Source organism: Portunus trituberculatus, unplaced genomic scaffold (genome assembly GCF_017591435.1).
Source record: "Portunus trituberculatus isolate SZX2019 unplaced genomic scaffold, ASM1759143v1 PGA_scaffold_410__1_contigs__length_386818, whole genome shotgun sequence".
NCBI lineage: Eukaryota > Metazoa > Arthropoda > Malacostraca > Decapoda > Portunidae > Portunus > Portunus trituberculatus.
The window spans coordinates 292,310-317,500 of NW_025541578.1; the positions used below are offsets into that span (position 1 = coordinate 292,310).

The 25,191-nt window shown below is 43.9% G+C and overlaps 2 protein-coding genes across 2 annotated transcripts in view; both read left to right on the forward strand.

Annotated features, from left to right (window-relative positions):
- The first annotated feature begins 1,335 nt into the window (after nucleotides 1–1,335).
- Nucleotides 1,336–2,867, forward strand: LOC123500564 (MFS-type transporter clz9-like). The gene is given in 3 exon segments (XM_045249254.1): nucleotides 1,336–1,392; nucleotides 1,528–2,153; nucleotides 2,155–2,867. Coding segments are annotated over 2 exon segments (1,086 nt in total). The 5' UTR covers nucleotides 1,336–1,392; nucleotides 1,528–1,538; the 3' UTR covers nucleotides 2,626–2,867.
- A 2,658-nt stretch (nucleotides 2,868–5,525) lies between these two features.
- Nucleotides 5,526–25,191, forward strand: part of LOC123500565 (serine/threonine-protein kinase pim-1-like) — a 49,227-nt gene continuing 29,561 nt past the window's right edge. Inside the window, 2 exon segments of the mRNA XM_045249255.1 lie at nucleotides 5,526–5,737; nucleotides 13,813–14,018. The gene's annotated coding sequence lies outside the window, so the exon portion shown is untranslated.

Genomic DNA, 25,191 nt, shown 5'->3' on the forward strand with positions numbered 1-25,191 from the left:
GATGAGTCTGAATGGGTGTGAAAAGTCAAAGAATGAAAAAATGAGCTTGGTGAACCAGTGGGTGGGCCGTTTAGGAAGCGTGGCAAGGATGAGAGCAAGTAAGTATGACGTGCTGAGAGAAGTGTGGAAGAGTGTGGCTGCCCCAGTATAATGTATGGTATGGATGTGATTGCATGGAACGAGAGTGAAATTGACAAGTTAGAAGTGGGGCAGTGTAGAGTAGCTAGGCTGGCACTGAATGCACCGAGGTACAGGGCAGTAGAAGCCTTAAGAGGGGATATGGGATGGAGCTCTTTTAGGGAAAAACTTATAAAAGCAACACTTAGGTACAAGATTAGGCTTGAGAGAATGGATGATGCAAGAATAGCAAGGAAGGTGTATCTGTGGAGTGAAAGTGGAAGCAAATGGAGAAAAAGGTGTATGAGAATGACAGAGGAATGGTCTACAGGTTGGGTGGGCAGTGAGAATGGCTGGGGTGAATCAGAATGAGCTGGAATAGGTCGTGACAAGAGGAGGCAGAGTGGGAACAGAATGGGATGTGAGGAAGTGGAAGAGTGAGATACACAGAGATGTGAAGAGTATGGGACTGAATGAGTGGAGGAATGGGATGGAATGAAAGACTACTCTGGAATGGTACAAGGTGAAAGAGGCCCCGATGTATGAATGGTGGTATGATGGAAGCCTGGGTGGTGATCTTCTCTTCAAAGCTAGGGCACAGTGTATGGATGTGAATGCAAGGAGTTACAGGTGGTCTGAGTCCCGCAGCAAAGTGTGCCAGATGTGTGACTCGGAAGAGGACGAGACAGTGGAGCATGTGATGCTGGAGTGTGTGAAGTATGCCAGAGACAGGCATGAGATGATGCAAGTGGTGTTGACTGAGTTATGGTATAATAGGAACGAAAGAGTGGAAAAGACGGGGAGGGAGTAGATGGTGGTGCTGCTGGGACTGAGTAGAGAAACGAATGAAAGGATGATTTACTATAGTTAAACAAGACATGATCCCCATGTATGGGGATCACAGATTGTAAAGGATTTCGCTGCAGGACTTAGCCCTGTTAATGGGCCAAATATTTAGAATTAGTATATAATGTATTGTGTACTTGTAAGTGTATCTTTAAGTACTGATGACGAGGTCGCTGTGCGACTGATACAGGATAACCTAGATAGGCCCTGGTGGTCCTTTGTTATCCTATTATTTATGTTATGTTATGTTAGAGTATTGGAGGGTCTGTGCGCCAGTCGGGTCTGTGCGCTAAGCCCCGCGTTAAATCTCATAACACACAAACAGAGTGTTTAAATGGCGGGCCGTAGTTCAAATTTTCCCACCAGTACCATTCCAGTGTTGTGTTTGCGCCAGGGAGAGAGAGGCAGTGCGTCTTCCGCTATACTGAGGTAAGTTGTCTTCCGCTAACTGTTTCGTTAACACACATGAATAATTTTCAGTTTTTTTTTTTTTTGGAAAAATGAAAACAAAAATTATTCCATTATGCATGTTAATTTGTATTTTGCTCTGATCCTTTTCTACAGCCCTTGCTGAAATGGCATCAACACAGCGGTACAAACAAGAACAAGTGGAGAAAGCTGTGGAGCTGGTAAGATCTAAACAGATGTCCCTGAATGCCGCCTCCAAAACTTTTGGTATCCCTTACGCCACCCTTGGGGATAAGGTCAGGGGAAGAAGACCTATGCAGCCTGCTCCCAAAACAGTTCTGTCAATGGAAGAGGAGAAGAAGCTAGTAGATTGGCTGATTGAAGTGTCTAAACGAGGTTTTGGACGGACCAAAGACGACCTCAAAGACATGGTGAAAACCATTCTCGATGATAGGGAAGAGAGGACTGTCTTCAAAAACAACCGCCCTGGAAAGGATTGGATGCGAGCCTTTTTCAAGAGGCATCCAGAGATACGGGAAAGAATTGGACAACCACTTGGCCGTGAGAGAGCAATTGTGACAAAGGATGCTCTAGGTGAATGGTTTCAGCAAATGAAACATTACCTGGACACCATCGATCCCACTTTGTTGACCTCTCCTGACCGGATCTTTAATGCTGATGAAAGTGGTTTTAATATATGTCCAAAGACAAAGAAAATCATCAGCATGACAGGAGCAAAACACGTCTACTCTGTCACAAGTGGCAAACGGCAGCAAGTGACAATGTTGGCCTGCTCCTCTGCTTCCACCGCTGCTGATCTTTCCCTACACCAGAGATCCTCGCTTCAATGCGTTGGAAGGTTTTGAAGAGGCTTTTTTTCAAAAAACTCCAAATGGTTGGATCACTGAGGTGGTCTTTCTTAGCTTTCTGAGGGACATTTTCATTCCCAAATTGGGAGAAAAGCGACCAGTGGTGCTGTTTGTGGACGGCCATTCCAGCCATCATTCCCTGGCAATCTGCACGCTGTGTAACGAGAATGGTGTCATCCTTTACTGCCTGAAGGCGCATGCCAGTCACCTTATCCAGCCACTGGATCAAGCTTTCTTTGGGGCAATCAAACTAGCATGGAGTGAAGCCGTCAGAAAGTTTCAGTACCAAACTGGAGAGTGTCACCATGTGCACGTTTGCCCGCACACTAAAGAAAGCTTGGGACACTACAGCACGACCAGAGCTTGCTTACAAGGGATTTGTTAAGTCTGGGATCTATCCTTTTAACCCTGAGGTTGTACTCAACTCAGACAAGCTGAAGCCAAGCTGCAGTTTCTCCAGCGCTGCTCCAGTCACTCTCCCTACCTCAGCATCTTTTGGCATCACTGCTCTTCCCGCATGTACCCCAACAATCTCAACCTCTGTTCCTTCTGCTTCACCAGCAGCCAAATCCAAGTTCCCTGGGCCAGAACAAAGAACTCCCACTCTCTCAGCATTCTCCAACATTTTGAGCTGATGAAGCTGAGCCTGTCATTAGGGGAAGGAACAACTCTAAAATTCATGAAGCGGTATGAGGAGCGATACGACATGGATGACCCACCCTATGAAGACTGGAAGGTGTTGTTGGAGAAAACCTTACAGCCTGCCTCACAGTCCCTGCCTTCCACATCCCAGCCTGCCTCACAACCCCTGCCTTCCACATACCAGGCTGCCTCACAAACCCTGCCTTCCACATCCCAGCCTGCCTCACAACCCCTGCTTTACACATCCCAGGCTGCCTCACAACCCTGCCTTCCACATCCCAGCCTGCCTCACAACCCCTGCCTTACACATCCCAGCCTGCCTCACAACCCTTGCCTTCCACATCCCAGCCTGCCTCACAACCCCTGCCTTCCACATACCAGGCTGCCTCACAAACCCTGCCTTCCACATCCCAGCCTGCCTCACAACCCCTGCTTTACACATCCCAGGCTGCCTCACAACCCCTGCCTTCCACATCCCAGCCTGCCTCACAACCCCTGCCTTACACATCCCAGCCTGCCTCACAACCCTTGCCTTCCACGTCCCAGCCTGCCTCACAACCCCTGCCTTCCACATACCAGGCTGTCTCACAAACCCTGCCTTCCACATCCCAGCCTGCCTCACAACCCCTGCTTTACACATCCCAGGCTGCCTCACAAACCCTGCCTTCCACATCCCAGCCTGCCTCACAACCCCTGCTTTACACATCCCAGGCTGCCTCACAACCCCTGCCTTCCACATCCCAGCCTGCCTCACAACCCCTGCCTTACACATCCCAGCCTGCCTCACAACCCTTGCCTTCCACGTCCCAGCCTGCCTCACAACCCCTGCCTTCCACATACCAGGCTGTCTCACAAACCCTGCCTTCCACATCCCAGCCTGCCTCACAACCCCTGCTTTACACATCCCAGGCTGCCTCACAAACCCTGCCTTCCACATCCCAGCCTGCCTCACAACCCCTGCTTTACACATCCCAGGCTGCCTCACAACCCCTGCCTTCCACATCCCAGCCTGCCTCACAACCCCTGCCTTCCACATCCCAGCCTGCCTCACAACCCCTGCCTTACACATCCCAGCCTGCCTCACAACCCTTGCCTTCCACATCCCAGCCTGCTCCACAACCCTTGCCTTACACATCCCAGCCTGCTCCACAACCTCTGCCTTCTACAAAGAAAAATTCCAAAACGATTGATGATTACCTCACGCTGCCCTCATTCCCGAAGAAAAAAGGATTAAAAAAGACCATCGCAGTATTGCCATGCCCAATAAGCGGTGTTGAGTACCGGCAAATGATTGAAGAGAAACAGAGAAAGAAACGAGAGGAGGAGAGGGAGAAAATGGAAAGAAAAAGAAAGAGAAGAGAGAAAAAAAATTATAGAACAAGAAGCTGAAGCAAAGAGAAAGAGAATGGAGGAAAAGAAAAGGCAGAAGGAAAACAACAGGAAAGAAAAAGAAAAGAGAAAAAGGAAAGAAAAACGATTCAGGACACTTCAGTATGTTTCCCAAAAGCAGAAAGACAAGGAAACAGAAACTTCAGAGAGTGCGGATGAGCCAGTCTTGGACGATGACTCGGATGATGTAATTGATGATATGAACGAGCTCTGTGGAAAATGTCAATGTGAAACAAAAGGAAAGTTAAGGATAAAATGTGTATTGTGTGACAGCTGGTGGCATGCAGAATGTCTGAGTGAGATGAATTTGAGTGAAAAGTCTCAGGAGGACATTGATACAATGGATACTGAGTTTTTTTGTAATAAATGTAATTAGGCTATTTTGATACTGTTGAATGATTTTTTTCACGGAGTATTCTTAAGATTTTCGTTTCGATTTCTGAAAGGCATTTATTTGTTATTTTGACACTGTTAAATGAAACATTTCACGGAATATTCTTAAGATTTTCGTTTTTAACTTTGTGAGACATTTATTTGTTATTTTGATACTGGTAAATGAAACTTTTCCCGGAGTATTGTTAAGATTTTTGTTTTGAACTCTGTGGGACATTTATTTGTTTATGATATTCATAACTAAAGCACAGTTTTTATGTTTGTCAATACACTATTTAAAAAAATAAAAAAAAGTTAGTTTGCAATCTTTTATTTATTTTTCCAAAGCTTTTACTCCTTGAGAGGCAAGAGGATTTATCAACTACCTATTGAGAGTGATTTTGATAGCTTGTAGATTAAAACAAAGAACTTAAGGCACCTAGCGCGATGACCCGACATGCCATAGCGCACTGACCTCCCCCTGGCGCAACCCCCTCCTCAACCTAGCGCGTAGACCCGGCTGGGTGGCGCACAGACCCTACCTAACTTTCCCTTACTTACAGTGCACAATCGGGGAAACTGCAGCGATTGAGGGTAGCGCGTTACCCGCCATCATGAGCAGACAAAATTTTACACTCCTTGTTACAATTTCGTTTTTGTATTCAAGTCTGGTGATTTTGTAGCAATTTTTTTTCTGCTTAGGGTAGCGCAAACTGCCTCCTCTACTCTATGTTATGTTATTGAGGCGGTGAAGGAGTTTCTGGAGAGAATGTGGCGTGCCAGATGTACAGACGGTTAGAGCAAAGGACCCTGTTTCCTTATTTCTTCTTCTTTTTTTTTCCCCGTTTTTTTTTTCTGTGTGCCTTTTTTTGTCGTCTACAGGAGGTGCCGATCCAAAGGCCCGGCTCAGGAGTGATCCCGAATCGCCTATAGTATCAAGATCAAGATCAAGATGAAGATAGACCGCGCCGCGGTGTAGTGCAAACACTGGAAGAAGAACGACTGGCTTTGTGGCGGCGCGGGCGTGGCCGTGGGCGTAGGCGTGGGCGTCACGGGAAGGAACGGCAAGCAACATATAGAAGAATAACTTTGTGGTGAGTGGTGAGTGTTCAGTGTTGTTGTGTATCAAAGCCAGGGCCGCCACCGCCACCGCCGCTTTGGAGGTGCTTTTTTGGGTGTTGTGGTGGTGTGGCATAAGTTGGTTGAAGGGGTGGTGTTTTATTTAGAGGGTGTGGCATGTAGGTAGGTAGGTAGAAACAATTTGCTTTGTGTTACATTGGAAGTCAATGAAATACAGTGCCACAAGATACATACCGGTAGCTCAATTAAAGGTGTGTCAGTGGTAGTGGTGGTGACTATCACTTCAAAGAATCTGGACAATTGTTGGTGTTGTAGCAAACATGAAAGAGGTGCATTAATGTCATTGTTTGATAATAACTATAAATGTCAGCGCTAAACAATGCTAGTAGTGACATGGTGGCAGAAATTAATTAGGTTAGCTCCAGTAAATTTGCTTAAGAAAAAATAAAATAATGTTTTCCCCCCCAGTTTTCTTGAAGGAATACTAATCCAACCTAACCTTGCCTTACCTAACCCAACCCAACCCAACCCAACCCAACCTAACCTAATCTAACCTAACCTAACCCAACCTAACCTAACCCAACCTAACCCTACCCAACCCAACCCAACCCAACCCAACCCAACCTAACCTAACCTAACCTAACCTAACCCAACCTAACCCAACCCAACCCAACCTAGCCCAGCCCTGAACTGCCCATGGAGCGCCAAGATGGCCAGGGACACTAATCCAAACTAACCTAACCTGGTATTATTATTATTATACCCTTACCATGTTAATACTGTATACTTACAAGATGTGCGAGATAAGGATCTGGACAAGGTGGATTGGATGTGTTGTCCATGTAGGAAAAAAGTGTTACGTGTCTACCAGGAGCATAATAAGCTAGTTGATGAGTTAGGTAAACAGGCAGAAAGGCTAAACAGAGAGAATGAAATGCTAAAACAAAGGAATCGAGAGTTGGAAAGTAAACTAGAACAGGGTTGTCATAACACTGATCTTGATGACTGCATAACCAAAATTGTTGCTAGTACAGAAAATCTGAACCAGAAGCTGTCTGAAGTGAAAGATGAGATCATCAACACTGTTGTTAACATGCATGCTAGTGTGTGGGGAGAGGACTCAAGAGAAAATGATATTGGTACTACTCCTGCACCAGTGGCTGGAACTAAGAGAAATGTACTACTTGATATGAAAGATGAGATAATAAGTACCATGGTTAACCTACATGCTAATCACATTGTTAAGGAGAATGTAAGTGATGCTAGGTCCTATGCTACTGTCACAAGGGAGAAAAATCTGTTGGTTGTAAAGTCTACTGATAAGGATAATAACGTAGCTAGCAGGAAAGCTGAACTTGCTAAGGTTCTGAAGGATGTACCAGTAGTGGATACCAAGTTTACAAGTGGTGGTAATGCTGTCATAAATTTTGCTAGCGAGTCTGAGCGCCAGACGGCGGCGAACAAGATCAGCAATGGATTAAAGAATTTGGAAACGAATTTCACTAAGAAGCTTCATCCTAATATAATGATCTGTAATGTTTCTAAAGAGGAGAGTAAGAAAGATATTGTTGAATTTTTGGTTGCTAAGAATGTTTACCTTCAAAGTGTAGACAATGTGCATGATAAAATTAAGCTTGTATTTGATAAGCCTGCCAATGGTAACACTGTACATTACATATTGAGATGTACAGTTGTGGCCTGTAAACTCCTTGCCAGTCTTAGCCCATATATTTTCCACTAGCGATACCTGGCACATCCACACCAGGTGAAGGCTTCTGGTTCCCTTGGATTGGTTAAACTCCCTCAAAAACTAAGCCTTAAAGCTCCACCCACTTGACCCTCCCCTCCTGGTCCATGCCCTGTCCCTCCCCGTGACCTCAGAATGTGTGTGTGTGTGTGTATTCACCTAGTTGTATTCACCTAGTTGTAATTTTACAGGGCCTGGGTATCATACTCGTGTGGCCCCGTCTCCATATCTACACACATCCAACTTTCCTTTAAAACTATGCACACTCCTTGCTGACACCACCTCCTCACTCAAACCATTCCACACCTCCACACATCTTTGTGGGAAACTATATTTCTTCACATCCTTCAAGCATATTCCCTTGGCTATCTTTTTACTATGCGATCTTGTAGTTCTACTTAAGTTTTCCTCTCTCAACATCATTTGCTCATTATCCACTTCATCCAGTCCATTCAACAGTTTATAAACCTGTATTAAATCTCCTCTTTCTCTTCTTTTAATCTCTCCTCATAGGTCATTTCTGCCAATTCGGAACCATTTTTGTTGCCATTCTCTGCAATCTCTCCAACTTCCTTATATGCTTCTTTTTATAAGGGGACCAAACCACTCCAGCATATTCCAATCTTGGTCTAATTACCATAATAATTAATTTCTTCATCATATCTTTATCCATATAATGGAAGGCTAATCCAATATTTTTTATCAAATTATACGTTTCTCCAAACATCTTATCAATATGAGCCTCAAACTGCCCATGGTCTTGTATTATCACTCCCAAATCCTTTTCCTTTTCCACCTTTTTCAACACTACTTCACCCATCTTATATGACCCTCTTGGCTGCCTTCCACTCTTGCCCATCTCCATCACATGACTTTTGCTCAGATTAAATTCCATTTGCCGCCTCTTGCTCCACTCCCAAATCTTATCCAGGTCTGCCTGTAAAATTTCACAATCTTCTTCACTCTTCACACACCTACACAACTTCGCATCATCCAAACAAATTAATATAACTGTTTACTCTCTCTGGCATGTCATTAATATATACCAGGAAAAGTATTGGTGCCAGCACTGAGCCTTGTGGGACTCCACTCTCCACCACTAACCAGTCCGACCTTGCATCCCTTATTACCGTTCTCATTTCCTTCCATCTCAAGTAGTTTTCCATCCACTTTAACACTTTTCCTTTCAGTCCTCCATAAATCTCTACTTTCCATAACAGTCTCTCGTGAGGTACCTTGTCAAAAGCTTTCTTTAAATCCAAATATACACAGTCCATCCATCCCTCTCTCTCCTGTATTTTGTCAACCACTCTTGAATAAAAGCTCAGTAGATTTGTTACACATGACCTCCCTTTCCTGAAGCCAAATTGATGATCCGATAATAACTTATGATCCTCCAGGAACCGTATCCAATATTTCTTTATCACCCTCTCACAAATCTTACCGACCAGACTTGTTAGAGACACAGGTCTATAGTTAATAGGCTCTTCCTTACTGCCTCCCTTATAAATGGGCACCACTTCAGCTCTCTTCCACTCTACTGGTACTTCCCCTGTTTCTAATGAACACCTTATAATATCATATAATGGATCAATCAATTCTTCTCTACACTCCTTCAATAATTTTCCTGAAACTTCATCTGGTCCCATCGCTTTATCATCTTTAAGTTCCTCCAACATTTTATATAACTCCTTTTTAGGTATCTTAATGTCCTCCATGTGCACATTTCCTTGTACATTCTGTGGCTTTACAAACATTGTTTCTTCAGTAAATACTTGCTGAAACCTATTATTTAGCAATTCTTCTATATTCTTAGGGTCATCTACTATCCCTTGCTCTCCTTTTTCAATGGACTCTCTCTTTTCAAGTTTACCATTTATGAACCTGTAAAACAATTTTGGATGTTCCTTACTCCTGTCTACAATATCTTTTTCAAATTTTCTTTCTTCCTCCCTCCTTACCCTCACATACTCATTTCTCGTCACTCTATAATTCTCCTTATTTAGTATATTCCTGCTCTTCTTCCATCTTTTCCAAGCCACATCTCTCTTTTCCTTAGCCATAACACAAGTTGTGTGTGTATTTACCTAATTGTATTTACCTAATTGTAACATACGGGAAAAGAGCTATGCTCGTGTTGTCCCGTCTCCATATCTATTAATGTCCAGCTTTTTCTTAAAATCATGAATATTCCTTGCGTTGACCACTTCCACGTCTAAACTATTCCATGCTTCCACCCTTCTATGAGGGAAGCTATATTTTTTCACATCTCTCCTATAAGTGGCCATTTTAGTTTTTCCCATGCCCTCTCGACATTCTTTCATTCCACATACACAGATCTTCCCTATCCATTTTTTCCATGCCAATCATCACCCTGTATATTGCTATCAGGTCTCTCTTTTCTCTTCTGTTTTCCAGGGTCAGAAGTTGCATTCTTTTCAGTCTGTCTTCATAAGTCAAATCTCTTAAGTCAGGCACCATTTTTGTTGCAGCCCTCTGTACTTTCTCTAGTTTCCTTATGTGTTTCTTTAAGTTCGGAGCCCACTGTATTGTTGCATATTCAAGCCTCGGTCTTATCATTGCAGTAATTATTTTCTTCATCATTTCTTCATCTAAATATACGAACGCCACTCTTATGTTCCTCAATAAGTTCAATACTTCTCCAATTATTTTGTTTATATGTCTCTCTGGCGATAGGTCATTGGTAATTGTCACCCCAAGGTCTTTTTCTTCATGACTGGTTTTATGTCTTCATTTCCTATCTTGTACATACTCCTGATTCTTCTTTCACTCTTGCCAAACTCTATTTTCTTGCATTTTGTCGTGTTGAACTCCATTTGCCATGTACAGCTCCATTTCCATATTCTGTCCAAGTCTTCCTGGAGTAGTTCGCAATCTTTGTCACATCTCACTTTTCTTAACAATTTTACATCGTCTGCAAATAGGCTCACATAACTGGACACCCCATCCACCATGTCATTTATGTAGACCGCAAACATTACTGGTGCCAACACTGATCCCTGTGGAACTCCACTCTCCACCAAGCCCCATTCTGATGGTCTGTCCTTAATTATTGTTCTCATTTCTCTTCCTACCAAAAGTCTTCCATCCATTTTAGTAAACTGCCATGCACTCCTCCTACCATTTCAAGTTTCCAGATCAGTCTCCGTGTGGTACCTTATCAAAGGCCTTTTTAAATCCAGATATATTCCATCAGCCCAACCATCTCTTTCCTGTATTACATCTATCACCCTCGAATAGTAACATATCAGGTTTGTCGTGCATGAGCGCCCTTTTCTAAAACCAAATTGACACTCACAAAGTATGTCATTTTTTTCCAAGAAGTCTGTCCATCTATTCTTCACCACCCTCTCACACATCTTAGCTACCACACTTGTAAGTGACACTGGTCTATAGTTCAATGGGTCTCTCTTGTTACCTGATTTATAGATTGGGACAATGTTAGCTCTTTTCCAGTCTTGGGGCACTACACCTTCCCTTAATGAGGCATCAATTACTTCACAAACTTTTTCTGCCAGTTGCTCCCTGCATTCTCTTAACCCGTAAACTGCGGCATTCACATTCAGAGGGTGTCTCCTGGTGCGGCTAAATCAGCGAACGATTGACTTTCACTGAAAGATATATACTTTATAAAGATGTGTCACAGATACTTCATTTCACAATTCTGTAACTCAAAATTTACTGTAGCTACCATATTTCTAAGTATTTTTCGCCACAAAAATGGATTTCTGGCAGGATCTAGAGGCATTGTGGAGAGCGAGATGGGAGGGGGGAGGTAGGGGGAGGAGGCAGGGAGGATACACACAGACCGCTTATTGCCACTGTTCGTCGACGGGACAGTGTTTTCAACGTCGAATGTTCTCGAATGTCTCTCTCTCTCTCTCTCTCTCTCTCTCTCTCTCTCTCTCTCTCTCTCTCTCTCTCTCTCTCTCTCTCTCTCTCTCTCTCTCTCTCTCTCTTGCTTGCTTCAAGAGAAATAAATGATAAAACAAAAGTATTTTATTTCTATAATGGCAATTTCCGTATAAGTAATATTCTTTCCATTATTCTGACACTAATATTTTGAATCGCAAATGAAGTAAATGGCATCAAAGTATATTGAGTAAACAACATACATATGGAATGGATAAATTGGTTAAGTAAAAATGCATATGCACTGGTTATTGTTCTAGCCCCCTATTGTTTTACATTTTTTTTCTCTCTCTCTCTCTCTCTCTCTCTCTCTCTCTCTCTCTCTCTCTCTCTCTCTCTCTCACACTTTGTTCAAAATAAATAAGTGAAACTAAAATACTACTCTTTTGCTTGGTTCACAATAAATAAAGTAACGAAATATTAGTTCCGTGTAAGCCACAATAACATACATATCATACTATATATGTGTGTGTGTGTGTGTGTGTGTGTGTGTGTGTGAGAGAGAGAGAGAGAGAGAGAGAGAGAGAGCGACGATGAGTCATGTCTCATGGACGCGATGCGGCAGGGCCGACACGTCTGACAGTGTTACAAACGTCTAGTGAAGATGGTCTTGTTTCCATAATCTTATTCGCTTTATCTCTTTTCTATTGTACAAAACAACTTCTATACTACTACATTATAGCTTCCTCTTACCATACATGAGACTCAATCTCTAATATCTATGAAAGGAATGCAATGTCGACTAAATAAAATAAAAACATAGTGTTTCATTGTTTTCCTTTATAAATATGATATAAATAACCAAATTCTTATTAGAAGGATATAAATTACTAAAAGAAAGGTTATTAAAACACAAAAATAATTTCAAAGAAATACGAATCACGGGAACTTTATGGTGCCTGTTTAAAAAGAGCGCTTCCAGAAGGCGTACAGCAGTTTGCCGCCAAGCCACCCAGAAGGCGTACAGCAGTTTTCGGGTTAAAATCCATCCTGATACCCCATCAGGTCCCACAGCTTTTCTCACTTCTAAACTCCCCATCATATTCTTGATCTCCTCCACAGTTACTTGAAACTCCTTCATAATCCCTTTCTGTTCCATTACCAGTGGTTTGTCAAAAGCAGTCTCCTTTGTGAATACCTTCCGAAAGCATCCATTCATAGCCTCTGCCATTTCCTTGGGATCTTCACTGCATACTCCATTTACTTCTAAACTTTCAATACTTTCTCTATTTTTGATGTTGTTGTTCACATGTCTGTAAAAAAGCCTTGGTTGGTCTTTACATTTATCAATTATATCCTTTTCTTGTTTCTTTCTTTCTTCTCTTCTAATCAACACATATTCATTTCTTGCTCTTTTGTAACTTTCCCACTGCTTAATCCGCCTTTTCCTTCTCCACCTCTTCCATGCATCCTCTTTTCTTGTTCTAGCCTTTTCACATCTATCGTTAAACCAGTCCTGCTTTCCAACTTCTCTATGTTGTCTTATTGGTACAAATTTTTCTCACCTTCTTTGTATATTTTTATAAATTCCTTCCACTTTTCATTTGCTCCTTAGCACTCTTGAATTTCATCCAATTTGTCTCTTGAAAGAATTTCTTTAGGTTTCCAAAATCTGTCTTGGCATAATTCCATCTTCCCACTTTATATTCTTCATTTCTTCTAGATTTCTCTTCATCTATCACCTTGAACTCCAAAACTGCATGATCACTCTTTGCTAAAGGGCACTCCACCCTCATCTCCTCAATGACCATTGGCTCTGTACTAAAGACCAAGTCCAGTCTTGACGATGCTCCCTCTCCTCCAAACCTAGTATCTTCTTTGACCCACTGAGTTAACACATTTTCCATTGCCAGTGTCAATAGTGTATTTCCCCATGTTGTCTCTGATCCTTCCATTGACCAGTCCTCCCAACACACCTCTTTACAATTAAAATCTCCCATCATTATAGTTCGTTCACAGCCACCCAACATTTCTTCCAGACATGTTCCTGTATCACTTATCATTTCTTCATATTCCTGTACTGACCATGCATTTGTCTTAGATGGTACGTACACCACTATGTAGTGCCTCTTTTTTCCTTCCTTAGTTTCTGCTCTGATCTTTAGCACTTCTGCCTTTCCCATACCTTCTTTCACTTGATCCACCTTTATATCTTTTTTAACCAGCAACATCACTCCTCCTCCCATCTTACCTACTCTATTTCTTTTCCAAACATTATATTTCCCTTCTCCAACCATCATCAGGTCTTCTCCCTCTCTCAGTAGTAGTGTGTGTGTGTGTGTGTGTGTGTGTTGTCAACAGAAGAGAGAGAGAGAGAATAGCTGTTATGTTAATACTTGAATTAATTGAAAATTAATGTTTTTAGGTAGTACATACTTGCATCACTTATTTGCATTTGTGGTGTTTCAGGATGAAGAGGAGGTGTCACTATGTCACTTCCTGAAAACTCAACAAGAAGCTGTGAAGATGACAGCTGCAGCCCCCACCCACACCCTACCCCAGCTTCTGATGGGGGGCTGCAACTGCCCTCAACAACATGTGCCTCTGATAGTGGGAGCAGGAGAGAGGCTGGTGTGGTGCCCAAGGAATTACCACCCTCCACCTCCACTGCTCAGGTCGTCAACATGTACAGTCTCTCTTACTACTACTACTACTACTACTACTACTACTACTACTACTACTACTACTACTACTACTACTACTACTACTACTTCTACTACTGCTACTCCTACTACTACTCCTACTCCTACTACTACTAAATATTCTTCCAAATCTAAACACGGTTTTCTGGCTGCCACGTTTCACCGAGAATTTGAAGGGTCAGGTGTGTGACCTGACCCATCCCTCTAATTCATTTATTGCTTTCTCCCTTCTATACCTGCTCTCTCTCTCTCTCTCTCTCTCTCTCTCTCTCTCTCTCTCTCTCTCTCTCTCTCTCTCTCTCTCTCTCTCTCATTATTATTATTATCATCATTATTATTGTTTTATTGTTGTCGTAATGACTCTCTCTCTCTCTCTCTCTCTCTCTCTCTCTCTCTCTCTCTCTCTTTTTTTTATATATAAACAGTAGATATAATACACAATGCCAAAGCCCTAGTCATTACGAGTGTAGGGCTATCTATGGCTATGTCTACAAAAAATAATGGTATAATGATGTTTACAGTGTAATGTGGTACGGACAATGAATATGTCCTTGATATATCTTGTCAGCTACTGCTGGTCGGCGAGCCACTCGTTCGCTCGGCACTTGAAGATGTGCAGGGAGGTGGAACGATGCAGGTCCGTGCTGAGCACCATCTGGTTCCACAGGCGACTGTACCGCGGCAGGAAGGAGCGTATATTATGCTCAGTCCTACTGAACAGTACAGCCACCGTGTGTGGGTGCTTAGAGTTTCCTGCCAACCGCGTAACTTGAGTAGGGGGCGGCGGTCCAGGGAGGCGCAGAGTAGGGAGGTGAGGGGTGTGCAGTGCCTGAGCTTTGAACATAACACAAAGCCCCGCCACATCCCGCCTGTGCTGCAATGGCTGGAAGGTGTCTGGTGCGTGGCCCCGCGTGCAGACCCTCACCAACCTCTGGGCTCTGGTCTGAACCCTTTCTAGGCCGGTGAGGTACGAGAGGGGCAGGAGGACCAGGTGAGGGGTGCGTACTCCATAATGGGACGCACCTGTGCCTTGTAGAGTGAGGACACCCCTTGGGCATCTAGCACGTCCCCCACGCGTCTGATGCAGCCCAGCTTGTAGGACGCGTCCCTGGTAACTTTCTTGACGTGGTTGGTGAAGGTGAGGCTACCGTCAAATTCCACACCCAGGATGTTGACGGAGTCCTGGGGAGTCAGCCTTCTGCCCTCAAGGAAGATGGCCGGTAGTGGGCGAGGCTGACCGTCTGCCTGCCGTGTCCTGGAGATGTGGAGGAGCTGGGTCTTCTCCGGGGCCAGTGTGATCTGCCAACGCCGCCCCCAGGAGACGATGGTGTCCAGGGCCCCGTTTATTTTGGTGATGGTGGCCTGGCTGTCGGATATCAGGATATCGTTGAAGTAGACATTCCACAGCAGGGTCCGAGGATGCTACCCTGAGGCACACCAGCCCTGACAGGGTGCGGGGCAGCTCTCTCTCTCTCTCTCTCTCTCTCTCTCTTTTTTTTCTTTTTTTTTTATTTAAACTTAATGCACATAACATACATATTTTACACATAAGTATGTTTACAGTTGGAGCTGAGTTCGTGAGCTAAGAGCATGCACTGGCATGTGACGCTCATTCTAAACCTGCTCCTGGGGACGGCATTGTGAGCGAGGGCGTCATAATACTGTCACTGTCAGTTGCGCACCTCCCTCGCCACTGATCAGCACTGTCATGTCAGGCACACGCACATCCCACGTCACTGTGTTTCACTGTCACTGTCAGGCATACTATTTTCCTCCACTGTCACTGTCAGGTGGATTGCAGGCTGGTGGACACTGCCATTTTATCACCTGACACTGTCACTATCAGGCGGATGTGTCCGTAACCAGGCGTGGGCAGCACACTTCACCTGCTGGGTGGACATGCTGGAGACGTCCACTACTGAGGTGAAGGCATTCCACAACACTGCGGTGTTGTGGGAGAAGGCGCGCTGACACCTCACAGAATGGCACCACGGCACCTCGAGGAGGGTGTCGGACACTACCGCCTCGTGTACGTTCACTCCTCCTCCAGGGTATCCGTAGAGCCGTGAGGTGAGGTATTTGCTGCACCTGGGCTTTGTGCAGCACAGTAAGGGCCCCAACACGCCTTCGGTGCTCCAAGCTGTCCAGCACGTTGATAGGGGCCTCTTGGTGAGGGTCTGGGTGCTGTCGCTGCTGTCTCTGCTGCCACTGCTGCCCTGATGCCACTGTCGCTGTAGCTCAGCTTGGGGCTGCTGTCCCAGGCCACCGGCATTGCGAAGGAGGCGCTCGGCTCGCCGCTGCACCTTGTCCAGCAGGGAGAGGTGGGACTGGGCACTGCACATCCAGCTGAGGGGGCTGTACTCCATGATGGGCCTCACCTGCGCTTTGTACAGCGTCATGAGCCCCTTGGCATCAGTAGGTGCCTCACTCGACAGGAGTGTCACCCTCAGAGATGCCTTACGTGCCACGCTCTCCAGGTGGCGGTCGAAGCTGAGTTTGAGTCTACCTCCACCCCAGGATGTTGATGGAGTCCTTAATGGCAAGGGTGTCTTCTCCAAACTTCAGCTGGCCTTCAAACAGCCTGACGTCCTCCCGTGAACGTGAGATGACCACGGCCTGGGTTTTTTCGGCAGCAAACTTGACTTGCCACTGTTTACCCCAGGCCATGATGTCACCAAGGTGGCGATTGGTGACATCAATCACGTTCACTGCCTCCTCTCTACCGAAGCTGTGCGAGAGTGGCATCGTCGTATGCCGACACAAGCGAGAGGCTCTGAAGGAGGTCGTTGAAATATCGTTCCACAGGATGGGGCCAAGGATCGAGCCCTGTGGAACGGAGGCCTCCACTGGGTGTGTGGTTGGCGACACCCGCCCAACACTACTCTCAGACTCCGGCCTTGTAGGTAGCTGGAGAACAGCTTTAGCAGTTGTCCTGTGATGCCGAACTGTTCGAGCTTGGCCAGGAGTCCTTTGTGCCAAACTCTGTCAAAAGCCCCAGCAATGTCAAGGGCAATGACGAGGGTGGGGCGGCCGGCGTCGAGGGCGTCATGCCAGGCTTGTGTGAGGAGGAGAAGCATGTCGGAGGCGGAACGTCTCTTTCTAAATCCATATTGGCGTGGAGAGATGAGGTGATGCTCCTATAGGTGACAGGTCAGCTGCTCAGCTATTATTCTCTCCAAGATCTTGCTGACAGCTGACAGGAGAGAGATGGGGCAGTAGTTTGCTGGGTCACCTTTATCCTTTTTTTTGTGTACAGGAGTGACCCGTGCCTCCTTCCATGCAGCTGGCCAGGTGCTGGTTTGTAGGCACTGGCGGAAGATGTGTGTGAGGGGCTTTGTTAGCTCCTCCGCACAGTGCTTCAGCAGGAAGGGCGAGACGTCGTCAGGGCCGGGCGCCTTCCTGGTGTCGGTGCTGCGCAGAAGCTTTGTCACGGCGGCTTCGCTGAGCTGTAGGTGGTCCAGGGTTACGTCACACAGGCGGGTTAGTTGTGGAGGCTGTCTGTCAGGCTCCTCAGTCGTCATTCTCTCTCTCTCTCTCTCTCTCTCTCTCTCTCTCTCTCTCTCTCTCTCTCTCTCTCTCTCTCTCATTGTTATTATTATCATCATTATTATTGTTTTATTGTTGTTGTAATCTCTCTCTCTCTCTCTCTCTCTCTCTCTCTCTCTCTCTCTCTCTCTCTCTCTCTCTCTCTCTCTCTCTCTCTCTCTCTCTCTCTCTCTTCTTTCTTTCTTTCTTTCTTTCTCTCTCTCTCTCTCTCTCTCTCTCTCTCTCTCTCTCTCTCTCTCTCTCTCACACACACACACACACACACACACACACACACACACACACACACACACACACACACACACGCCGGGTAAGCTCAGTGGTTAGAGCGCTGGCTTCACAAGCCAGAGGACTGGGGTTTGCTTCCCCAGCCGGGTGGAGATATTTGGGTGTGTCTCCTTTCACCTAGCAGTGAGTAGGTACGGGATGTAAATCGAGGAGTTGTGACCTTGTCTCAGTGTGTGTTGTGTGCCTGGTCTCAGGCCTATCCGAAGATCGGAAATAATGAGTTCTGAGCTCGTTCTGTAGGGTAACGTCTGACTGTCTCGTCAGAGACTGCAGCAGATCAAACAGTGAAACACACACACACACACACACACACACACACACACACACGGCCCGGTAGCTCAGTGGTTAGAGCGCTGGCTTCACAAGCCAGATGACCGGGGTTCGATTCCCCGGCCGGGTGGAGATATTTGGGTGTGTCTCCTTCCACGTGTAGTCCCTGTTCACCTAGCAGTGAGTAGGTACGGGATGTAAATCGAGGAGTTGTGACCTTGTTGTCCCGGTGTGTGGTGTGTGCCTGGTCTCAGACCTATCCCAAGATCGGAAATAATGAGCTCTGAGCTCGTTCCGTAGGGTAACGTCTGGCTGTCTCGTCAGAGACTGCAGCAGATCAAACAGTGAACACACACACACACACACACACACACACACACACACACACACACACACACACCTTCCTAATGCTATATATAATTTCCATCCTTATTTTTTAAACTGTGTGTGTTTATTGCCATTTTTAAGGAATACAGGCAGATTTACAATCAATAAATATGTCAGGCATGGTCTGTTGTGTCGAAACTCCTAAGACAGATGGTTTTAAGTAAAAGTTATATGAAGTGAGAGCAGAAAAATAGTTTTACATAATATCTAACCTAGTTAGGGAGTAATCCTATTTCATTGTAACGTTAGATTACATACAGTGTGTGTGTGTGTATTTACCTAGTTGTAGTTTTACAGGGCCTGGGCTTTATGCTCGTGTGGCCCCATCTTCATATCTACACTTATCCAATTTTTTCTTTAAAACTATGTACACTCTTTGCTGACACCACTTCCTCACTCAAACTGTTCCAAGTCTCAACACATCTTTGCAGGAAACTAAATTTTTTAACATCTCTCAGACATCTTCCCTTCCTCAGTTTCTTACTATGCGATCTTGTGCTTCTAATGTCATATTCTTCTCTCAGGATTAGTTTCTCATTATCCACTTGATCCATTTCGTTAATCAATTTATAAACTTGTATCAGAACCCCTCTCTCTCTTCTCTGTTCCAGGGTTGGTAGATCCATTGCTTTTAGTCTCTCCTCATATGTCATCCCTTTAAATTCAGGATCCATTCTCGTAGCCATTTTTTGTAGTCTCTCCAGTTTTCTTATGTGTTTCTTTTTATGGGGGGTCCACACAACTCCTGCATATTCCAATCTAGGTCTTATTTTAGTACTTTTCAATTTCTTCATCATTTCTTTGTCCAAATAGTGAAATGCTAATCCAATATTCCTTAGCAAATTATACGTCTCTCTGAAAATTCTATCAATATGGCTTACCGGTTGATTGTTTTCTTCCATTGTCACTCCCAAGTCCTTTTTCACTTTTTCTAGTTCTGTTCCATCTCCCATCTTATAGATTCCCACTGATCATCTTTCACTTTTTCCCCATTTCCATGATATGACGTGTGTGTGTGTGTGTGTGTGTGTGTGTGTGTGTGTTTGTGTGTGAGAGTGAGTGAGAGAGAGATAGGTATCTACCACCGTGACATGTGACCTTGTCTCCCACTTTGTCTCGTAGGCAGGCCGGGCCTTGGACAGTAATAAGTGTTGCCGCGTGAATGGAGTTAAAAATATTTTATTTTATATATGAGAAATCTCATTTTTTTTATATATTCATTCGTGTTGAAATGCGGACACCATTTGTCTTACTAAGGACTATGGTGAACATTGATAGAGATTATAACATTTTCACAGCAACACTGTTACACGTGTCTGCCGGTATTTGGTATTGTGATATGGATTTTGTAAACATGGAATGTTAACTTTTGTTTTAATCATTTTCTTTTAATATTTGAAGATACTGGATTTTCATTAAAGCACTACTACTACTACTTTTTTTTTTTTTATGTAGGGAAGAGGGCCAGCCAAGGGCATAAAAAAGAAAGTTAAAAAAAGGTCCACTTAGTGCTGGCTCTCTAAAAAGTGTAAAAAGTGCCAAAACCATCAACCGAAATTAGGGGAGCAAATGTCTTGATACCTCCCTTTTAAAAGAAGACAATTTGTAGGAATTCGGAAATACAGATGCAGGGAGGGAGTTCCAGAGTTTACCAGTGAAAGGGATGAATGATTTGAGAGTACTGGTTAACTCTTGCATTAGGGAGTTGGACAGAATAGGGATGAGAGGAAGAAGAAAGCCTTGTGCAGCAAGGCCGCAGGAGAAGGGGAGGCATGCAGTTAGCAAGATCAGTAGAACAGTTAGCATGAAAATAGTGATAAAATATAGAAAGGGATGCAACATTTTGGCGGTGAGAAAGAGGCTGAAAACAGTTAGTGAGAGAAGGGGAGTTGTTACGAAAAGCTTTCGATTCCACCCTATCAAGCAAAACTGTGTGACTGGAACCCCCCCAAATATGCGAAGAATACTCCATACAGGGACGAATAAGGCCCTTATACAGAGTAAGCAGTTGGAGGGGCGAGAAAAAACTGGCAGAGATGCCTCAGAACACGTAACTTCATAGAGGCTGTTTTAGCAAGAGATGAGATGAGAAGTTTCCAGTTAAGATTATGAGCAAAGGACAGACCAAGGATTTTCATTGTGGAAAAGGGAGACAGTTGAGTGTTACTGAAGAAGAGGGGATAGTTGTCTGGAAGGTTGTGTCGGGTTGATAAATGGAGGAATTGAGTTTTTGAGGCATTGAAAACTGCTTTATTTTCTCTGCCTCAATTGGAAATCTTAGAAAGACTGGAAGTCAGGTGTTCCATGGCGCACCCCTGCGTGATCTGTTGACTTCCTGAAGGGTTGGTCGTCTCTGAAAGAATGTGGAAAGATGTAGGGTTGTATCATCAGCGTAGGAGTGGATAGGGAAAGAAGTTTGGTTAAGAAGGTCATTAATGAATAATAGAAAGAGAGTGGGTGAAAGGACAGAACCCTGAGGAACTCCAGTATTAATATATTTAGGAGAGGAACATAGGCCGTCTACCACAGCAGCAATAAAACGGTCAGAAAGGAAAATTGAGATAAAGTTGCAGAAAGAAAGATAGAAGCCGTAGGAGGGCAGTTTTGAAATCAAAGCTTTATGCCAGACTGTATCAAAAGCTTTTGATATGTCTAACGCTGCAGCAAAAGTTTCACCGATATCTCAAAAAGAGGATGACCAGGACTCGGTAAAGAAAGCCAGATCACCAGTAGAGCGACCTTGATGGAAGCCATACTGGCGATCAGACAGAAGATTGTGAAGTGACAGATTTTTGAGAATCTTTCTATTCAGGATAGATTCAAAAACTTTATACAAACAAGAGATTAAAGCTATAGGACGGTAGTTTGAGGGATTGGAACAATCACCCTTTTTAGGAACAGGCTGAATGTAGGCAAACTTCCAGCAGGAAGGAAAGGTAGAAGTAGATAGATAGAGTTGGAAGAGTTTGGCCAGGCAAGGTGCAAGCACGGAAGCACAGTTTTTGAGAACAATAGGAGGGACCCCATCAGGTCCATAAGTCTTCTGAGAGTTTAGGCCAGCAAGGGCATGGAAAACATCGTTACAAAGAATTTTGATTGTAGAATTGAAATAGTCAGAGGGAGGAGGAGAGGGAGGGACAAGCCCAGAATCATTCAAGGTGGATTTCTGAGCAAATGTTTGAGAAAAGAGTTCAGCTTTATAAACAGAAGAGACAGCAGTGGTGCCATCAGGATGAAATAAAGGAGGGAAAGATGAAGAAGTGAAGTTGTTTGAGATGGTTTTGGCTAGATGCCAGAAGTCACAAGAGGAGTTTGAGTTTGAAAGATATGACATTTTCTATGAGAAAGTGTTTGGCAAGTTGAAGAACAGACTTGGCATGATTCTGGGCAGAGATATAAATTGCATGAGATTTAGGAGATGGAAGGCTCAAGTACCTTTTGTGGGCAACCTCTCATATCATGTATAGCACGAGAACAGGCTGAGTTAAACCAAGGTTTAGAAGGTTTAGGTTGAGATGAAAAATGAGGAATGTATGCATCCATGCCAGACACTATCACCTCTGTTATGTGTTCAGCACAAAGAGATGGGTTTCTGACACGGAAGCAGTAATCATTCAAGGGAAAATCAGCATAATATCTCCTTAGGTCCCCGAACTGGCAGAGGTAAAATGCGAGACTTTCACTTTAGGGGATCCTGTGGAGGGATTGGAGAAATAGGACAAGATGCAGAAATGAGATTGTGATTGGAGGAGCCCAACGGAGATGAAAGGGTGATAACATAAGCAGAAGGATTAGTGGTGAGGAAGAGATCAAGAATGTTGGGTGTGTCTCCAAGACGGTCAGTAATACGAGTAGGGTGTTGCACCAGTTGCTCTAGGTCATGGAGGATAGCAAAGTTGAAGGCTAGTTCACCAGGATGGTCAGTGAAGAGAGAAGAAAGCCAAAGCAGGTGGTGAACATTGAAATCTCCAAGAATGGAAATCTCAGCGAAAGGGTAGAGGGACAGAATGTGCTCCACTTTGGAAGTTAAGTACAGTAAATCCTCGCTTGACGAACGTCTCTGAGGACGAACAATTCGGGAGACGACCAAAAAATTTGTCAATGTATCGATCCAGGGGACGAACGATATTTTGGGGGACGAATGCAGTTAAACGGCTCGTTGGAGCCGTTTGTGTGATAGCCAACATGGCTATCACAACAGAAAAACAAAACATAAGCAGAAAAGAAAATAGAAACAGGAACATATGAAAAATATTACATAACATAATCTCCGTGCCACCACGATTTTCTCCTGTTTTTTCTGGGCATGGTGATGTTACCGGCGCGCTGTACTGTAGCTTCCTCGGCGTTATCCTCTCTGCTATGACGGGGCCCCACATAGCGACATTGTCTTGCTCTGGCACGCTGCGTACATCGAAAGTCCTCTGTCGTGACTGTCTTCTCGGATCTTGTCTGTCTTCCTCCCCATCCTCCTCTCCTCCATTTCATCATGCCATCAACGTCCAGTCTCTCAAGTAATTGATAACCTTTCCTTTTTTTATTAATTTTATTATCATTTTGATAGCATTTAGGTAAGTAAAACAATTTAGGCTTTTTATAATTATTTTGTTCATGTCATGCATACATTAAAGGTCTATTTTGAATGGGTTTTATGGACAAAAGTATGATTTTTTTTTTGGTCTGGAATGGATTAATGATATTTCAATACATTCTTATGGGAAAAATTGATTCAGGGAACGAACAAATCGGGTGACGGACAGGATTTAGGAATGAATTATGGTCGTGAGCTGAGGTTTTACTGTAGTCGAAGAATTTACTATAGTCAGAAGAGTTAGGGGAGAGATAAACAGCACAGATGAATTTAGTTTGAGAGTGATGTTAAGTCGAAGCCAGATGGTGGAAAACTCGGAAGATCCAAGAGCGTGGGTACAAGAGCAAGTTAAGTCGTTGCGTACATAGATGCAACATCCAGCTTTGGAATGAAAATGAGAATAAAGAAAGTAGGAGGGAACAGAGAAGGGGCTACTGTCAGTTGCCTCAGACAGCTGTGTTTCGGTGAAGAAAAGAAGATGAGGTTTTACAGATTGAAAATTAGATCTAAGATTGTGAATGTTCCAGAAGTTAATGTAGAAAAAGTTGAGGAAGGTGTCAAGGCATTTGGGCTCGTTATCAAAGGGGTGTCAGACCTGGGGACATTTTTTGGTCCCCTCCCCACTAAGGGGATACATGTAGTACATGGTATACCTTCATTTGATTTGGCATATAACATTTCATCTTAATGAAATAGAATATTCTTAGATCCCTGTTTGTTTGATCAAAGAACCGTGAGTACTATAGTGTGAATGTTTTGGTTGGATATCTGGCAGCATTGTCAACAACTACCTGCTACGGGTCAGTACAATTTAGTTTTACCACAGTTGTTTGTATGATGTGTTAGTTGTTGTAAGCAAAAATTAGAAATAGAGTTTTCTTTTTCTTTCTCAAATACCACTTTGGTCATGAATCAACACACACTGAGGCTCAGTAACCGTCACAAAAAGGCAGGAGCATCTATGACGACAGTCCTTGGTCCTATGAAGGTACTCCCTGACAGCTCTGACTGGGCACAAAAGCTTGTCCCCTTTCAAGTCGCCAACGTACTCCGTAAGAGCAGGAATGGTGAAGTCAGACTGCGATACTTCACCTGGGAGTTGAGTCTTCGCTATAAAATCCAGGGCTAGAGAAAAAGTCATAGAAGCCCAACCCTTTGAGTGACAGACTTTCGCTGACAGCCCTTGCAGCTCACTAACTCAGTGAGCAGATGCTAAAGATGCTAAACAAACAAAAGATTTTTCGAAGGATATGGAAATGAGTACTGTGATCAGAGATACATACTCAACTTGGGGTAAAGTAACTAGCAGAGGGCCACTAGGGTCAGTGTTAGTCCACATTATGTTTCAGATTTATGTAAATGACAATCACAGTGGTATAAACAGTTACATTAATGTATTTGCTGAAGATGGAAAGCTATTAAGAGTTATCAAAACCCAGGAGGACTGTTTGCTGTTACAAGATGATATAAACAAAATCTATGATTGGAGTAAGAAGAAATTGGAATTCAATGCCAAGAAATGTCCTGTAATGTAACTAGGAAAGAGCAAAAAGAAGTCCAATATGGGGCTATTTGTTGGGAGAGGAACAAATAATGAAGACCAAAGAGGAAAAAAATTTGGGAGTGATTATGCAGGGAAAATCTGATCCCTGAAAAACACATAAGCAAGATATTTGGACTATCATATAAAATGTTGACTAATACAAGATTGGCATTTCAATTCATGGACAAAGATATGAAGAAAAGACCATCACAAGCGTGATATGTCTAAAGCTGGAATATGCAGGTGGGGTGTGGTCTCCGAGCTTTATGAAAAGGTATAAGAAGATTAGAACGGATACAGAAGATTGCTACAAAGATAGTGCCGGAACTAAAGGACTTAGCATATGAAGAGCAACAGAAAGAAATGGGACTACCAACCTTACAGATAGAAAAGAACGAGGAGATCTAATAGCAGTATACAAGATAGTCAATGGCATTGAAAAGATAGATAAGGAAGACCTAGTGCTGTTGACAGAAGATGGAAGGTCAAGAGGTCATGTAAAGAAAATAAGGATGAGGCAG